We start from the raw sequence: 5,774 nt of genomic DNA, 5'->3' as shown, positions 1-5,774 counted from the left end.
GTTATTATCACTTGTTATTTGCAAAATTTGTCTACAGGTCTATACTTGTATAAGCTTGTTTGTGTGTGTTGCGCCTGCACGTATGCATTCAGACTTTTGCATTTTACTGCTATTTTTCAGACATTTGATTATAGAACGTATTAAAATAAACTCTACTAAACTTTAAGCTACTTCTCACTCCCGTAACTGGTAACAATAATATGTGATATGTTTTGAATAACTACTTTGCTTATGTTTTGTAAATACCAAAAAAAAAAAATCTACTAAGCCATTGCAACATGGGTGTGCGGAGCAATTTACGTAAACACAAAGTTATGTTACGACTGCATTATGATGAAACCTAACCAACACAGCCAACTAAACTACAACCATGAGCTGTTACAAGCATATTTACAGTAACAAAACAAAACTTTTTCTTTCTCTTGTTACTATTTGTTGCAATTTTTTTTTTTTTTTTTTTTTTTTTTTTTTTTTTGTTTTAAATTTTTGTTCAACAAAACGAAATACAATACAATATGTTGCACATTTACATAATAATTCCAGTAAAGAGTATAATGCCGTTGGTGAAAAGACATAACGAAAAAAACAAAGCTCACAACAACAATTTAGACATACAAAGCTGATGTTTGTTTTTGCTGTTTAGAGTTTAAATAAATTCTTTAGTAATAACAAAAAAATTGTGAAAACATGTCAAAATGACAAGAGCAAGGGAAACAACCATTATGCTGCACATTAAATTGAATTAAATAATATTATGACACAGATTTTGAAGACAAAAGAAAATTTAAAGGATTATTTTAAGGATTAGGGAATAAAATATTGCTTAACTTGCAACCAATAGAACTAGAACAAAATTAGAACAGGACTAGAACTGAACTAGAACTGAACTAGAACTGAACTAGAAACTGAACTAGAACAGAACTAGAACTGAACTAGAACTGAACTAGAACTGAACTAGAACTGAACTAGAACTGAACTAGAAACTGAACTAGAACTGAACTAGAACTGAACTAGAACTGAACTAGAACTGAACTAGAAACTGAACTAGAACTGAACTAGAACTAAACTAGAACTGAACTAGAACTGAACTAAGAACTGAACAAGAACTGAACTAGAACTGAACTAGAACTGAACTAGAACTAGAACTGAACTAGAACTGGACTAGAACTAACTAGAACTGAAGGAACTGAACTAGAACTGAACTGAAACTGAACTAGAACTGAACTAAGAACTGAACTAGAACTGAACTGAACTGACGAGAACTGAACTAGAACTGAACTAGAACTGAACTAGAACTGAACTAGAACTGAACTAGAACTGAACTAGAACTGAACTAGAACTGAACTAGAACTGAAATAGAACTGAACTAGAAACTGAACTAGACTGAACTAGAACTGAACTAGAACTGAACTAGAACTTGAACTAGAACTGAACTAGAACTGAACTAGAACTGAACTAGAACTGAACTAAACGAACTAGAACTGAACTAGAACTGAACTAGAACTGAACTAGAAACTGAACTAGAACTGAACTAGAACTGAACTAGAACTGAACTAGAACTGAACTAGAACTGAACCTAGAACTGGAACTAGAACTGAACTAGAACTGAACTAGAACTGAACTAGAACTGAACTAGAACTGAACTAGAACTGAACTAGAACTGAACTAGAACTGAAACTGCAGTTAAACTGCAACTGAATTTACTTCTTCTTTTCCATTTACACATCATGCTTGACCATACCTTCATATAAAAAATGTGGCATTTGTTCCTGATTTTGTACAAATTTGAACTTTTTTTATTAGAAAAACTTTTACATATAAATAATCTTTTTACACTTACAACAATAAACAATTGAAAAACCTTTCTTAAAAAACAGTCTCTTAAAAAGAAAAAATTCGTAGATTCGATGCTTAAATTAATTACAACTAAATGATTTCAATGATTATTTGGCTTTTCGATTTGATCCCTGCTAACCCATCTATAAACGGGATACACCCTCATTAACATAATAATCAGGATTTTCTTGTATTCTATATAACTTAGTGTCTATTAAATGTGACTCATCATTCAAAGATTCCGGCTCCTCGGCATCTCTCATGGAAATGTTGTTATTAAAACGAACTTTCAAATCATTTTTATCGGTTATGGACTCAAGGGCTTTGTCTTGTATATGATTATTGGCCAAAATGGATTCCTCTTCATTTTGACTATTTAAGGAATTTTGTCTCATTTCATATTTGTGACTTTGTTTGTTAATATCCTTGGTGTTCTCCTGAAGTGGTGCCTCCAGTTCTTCTTCTTCTTCTTTGACCTTATTAAGAGGCGGAGAGGCTAAGAAACTACTTAAGACTATGCCATGTTGATTGGCATACATGGCATAATCACTGTCATCGATATTGTAACCCAAACTAACACGTCGTACATCGGTTTTGATGGCCAGCAAAGAGTTAAAGCATTTGCGAAAGGTGGGACGTTCATCGGGGTCTGTTTGCCAACAGGCAGACATTAAAGAGAATCTGGGATAAGAATCAAAGAAAATTATTTGACTTCTTAAAGTATATACTACAAACTCACAATTTATCTGGGCAATTATCCGGCTGCTCTAGTCTGCCTCCTTCCTTGACAAAATTTAAGACTTCAAAATTATTTCGAGCAGCATAAGGCTGTTGCCCCAAAGTCAAGATTTCCCAGCATAATACACCAAAAGCCCAGACATCTGATTGTGTGGTAAAAACACCATCCACTAGACTTTCGGGAGCCATCCAACGTACCGGCATAAGGGCCTCTCCCTCCTTGCGATAGTAATCATTTTTATATATATCTCTAGCTAAACCGAAGTCCCCAATTTTCACCGTTCTCTTACTGGGTATACGTGATGAAACCAGACAATTGCGACATGCCAAATCACGATGAACAAAATGCATATCCTCCAAATAGGCCATACCGGTGGCTACATCTATGCACATGGTCATTAGGTCTAAGAGTTGTAAGGAGGCTACTGGTTTCTGAAAAATTAAAAAAAAATCTTGTGCTTTCAAAAGCAATTTTTAATGAAATCGTTTTTTTACCGTTGAATTGGGTCTTGACTCTCTTAGGTAACTGAGGAGGTCTCCTCCTTCCATATGCTCCATTATAATGGAAATTGATTCAGTATCACAGCAGACTCCTATTAGGCGCACTATGTTCTCATGTTTGAAATTACTCATCAGTTGAGCTTCCTGTAAAAGCTCAGCAAATTCACTGGCGCCCTTCGAAGACTCTGAAAAGGCAATTCATACAAATAAATAGAATAAAAGAGACTGTAGACATGAACTGGGACCGAACTAGAACATAACTAGAACAGAACTAGAACAGAACTAGAACAGAACTAGAACAGAACTAGAAGACTAGAAACAGAACTAGAACAGAACTAGAACAGAACTAGAACAGAACTAGAACAGAACTAGAACAGAACTAGAACAGAACTAGAACAGAACTAGAACGAACTAGAACAGAACTAGAACCAGAACTAGAAACAGAACAATAGAACAGAACTAGAACAGAACTAGAACAGAACTAGAACAGAACTAGAACAGAACTAGAACAGAACTAGAACAGAACTAGAACAGAACTAGAACAGAACTAGAACAGAACTAGAACAGAACTAGAACAGAACTAGAACAGAACTAGAACAGAACTAGAAACAGAACTAGAACAGAACTAGAACTGAACAGAACTAGAACAGAACAGAACCAGAACTAGAACAGAACTAGAACAGAACTAGAACATAACTAGAACAGAACTAGAACAACTAGAAACTAGAACAGAACTAGAACAGAACTAGAACAGAACTCGAACAGAACTAGAACAGAACTAGAACAGAACTAGAACAGAACTAGAACAGAACTAGAACAGAACTAGAACAGAACTAGAACAGAACTAGAACAGAACTAGAACAGAACTAGAACAGAACTTAGACAGAACTAGAACAGAACTAGAACAGAACTAGAACAGAACTAGAACAGAACTAGAACAGAACTAGAACAGAACTAGAACAGAACTAGAACAGAACTAGAACAGAACTAGAACAGAACTAGAACAGAACTAGAACAGAACTAGAACAGAACTAGAACAGAACTAGAACAGAACTAGAACAGAACTAGAACAGAACTAGAACAGAACTAGAACAGAACTAGAACAGAACTAGAACAGAACTAGAACAGAACTAGAACAGAACTAGAACAGAACTAGAACAGAACTAGAACAGAACTAGAACAGAACTATAACTAGAACAGAACTATAACTAGAACAGAACTAGAACTAGAACAGAACTAGAACAGAACTAGAACAGAACTAGAACAGAACTAGAACAGAACTAGAACAGAACTAGAACAGAACTAGAACAGAACTAGGAACAGAACTAGAACAGAACTAGAACAGAACTAGAACAGAACTAGAACAGAACTAGAACAGAACTAGAACAGAACTAGAACAGAACTAGAACAGAACTAGAACAGAACTAGAACAGAACTAGAACAGAACTAGAACAGAACTAGAACAGAACTAGAACAGAACTAGAACAGAACTAGAACAGAACTAGAACAGAACTAGAACAGACTAGAACAGAACTAGAACAGAACTAGAACTAGAACAGAACTAGAACAGAACTAGAACAGAACTAGAACAGAACTAGAACAGAACTAGAACAGAACTAGAACAGAACTAGAACAGAACTAGAACAGTACTAGAACAGAACTAGAACAGAACTAGAACAGAACTAGAACAGAACTAGAACAGAACTAGAACAGAACCAGAACTAGAACTGATTGATTCTTCTTATCTCTCACCTTTATGGCCACCTTTTCCATTTCCTCCTCATCCTCATGCTTCAGCATACCCTCGTATACCTCACCAAATGCTCCACTGCCCAGAAAATTCAACAAAGTAATTTGACTCCAATTAATATGCGGCAATAGAGCAATATCAGCATCACTCAAAGGACCACCTGTATACATGGTCGAAGCACTGGTCATAGAAAATGCTCTATTACGTGCTGCCAATTGCTGTTGCATAGTAGACAAATTACTCCAAATACTAGGACGACTTTTAGCCAATAATTGTTTGGCTTTCAGGCGACGTTTTTGTACTAACCAAAAAAAAAAAAAACAAGAATAATAATGATTTACATTATTGAATTGAACTTTATCGCTGTGTATGTGTATGAGTGTTTGTATGTGTTTTCTTACCTTTACGTATGACAATTAGTATGATAACACAGGTGGTTACTATGGCAGCCGGCGCTATAATGGCCAACACTAATGAGTTACGTTTTTGTGGTGAGACAAATGGTTCCAATACACGTTCACTATCCTCACTGTAAGGCCCCCAGCCATAGGGTTCATTACGTGCACGCACACGAAACATTAAGAAACGCATAGTGTGCAACTCACGTACTATACAACTTAGTTCTGAGGTATTGCAATACGACAGCCATTTATCTTCCAAAGGCTGCAATTCCTCTACCCAAGGCATTTGAGCTAAACGGGTAATAGAGGACGCGTTGAAGGAGGTGTTAGAGGTATTGTTAGCTGGTGTTACTATATTGCGTCTTATTCTTTTATGTTGTCTGGCCTGTAAAGCCTCGAGACTGTATTCTGTTATGGTGGCTCCATTACTTTTCGCAGGATCCCAAAATACCTTGAATATTTCCCCAGTTATGTGCTCGATTTGAGGTTGTCCGGGTCTGCCGGGAGCATCTCCCAAAGTTTCGTAGATATAGTGAGAACTGGGCACC

At 36.0% G+C, this 5,774-nt stretch overlaps 1 protein-coding gene across 1 annotated transcript; it reads right to left on the bottom strand.

The window, feature by feature from the left end:
* Positions 1-1,772: 1,772 nt before the first annotated feature.
* On the bottom strand, positions 1,773-5,770 carry LOC119614515 (protein sevenless-like; the record flags this gene model as incomplete). The annotated part of the gene is made up of 5 exons (XM_037970639.1): positions 1,773-2,517; positions 2,576-3,006; positions 3,070-3,258; positions 4,828-5,126; positions 5,227-5,770. Coding segments are annotated over 5 exons (2,001 nt in total), but the record flags the coding sequence as incomplete, so codon positions are not given.
* Positions 5,771-5,774: the final 4 nt, after the last annotated feature.

This window comes from Lucilia sericata, unplaced genomic scaffold (assembly GCF_015586225.1).
Source record: "Lucilia sericata isolate MDLA Ls3-8-SP2 unplaced genomic scaffold, ASM1558622v1 Contig003011F_arrow, whole genome shotgun sequence".
In the NCBI taxonomy this organism is placed as follows: domain Eukaryota; kingdom Metazoa; phylum Arthropoda; class Insecta; order Diptera; family Calliphoridae; genus Lucilia; species Lucilia sericata.
The sequence above is the reverse complement of the archived record's forward strand: the minus strand, read 5'-3'. Positions and strand labels throughout refer to the sequence as shown.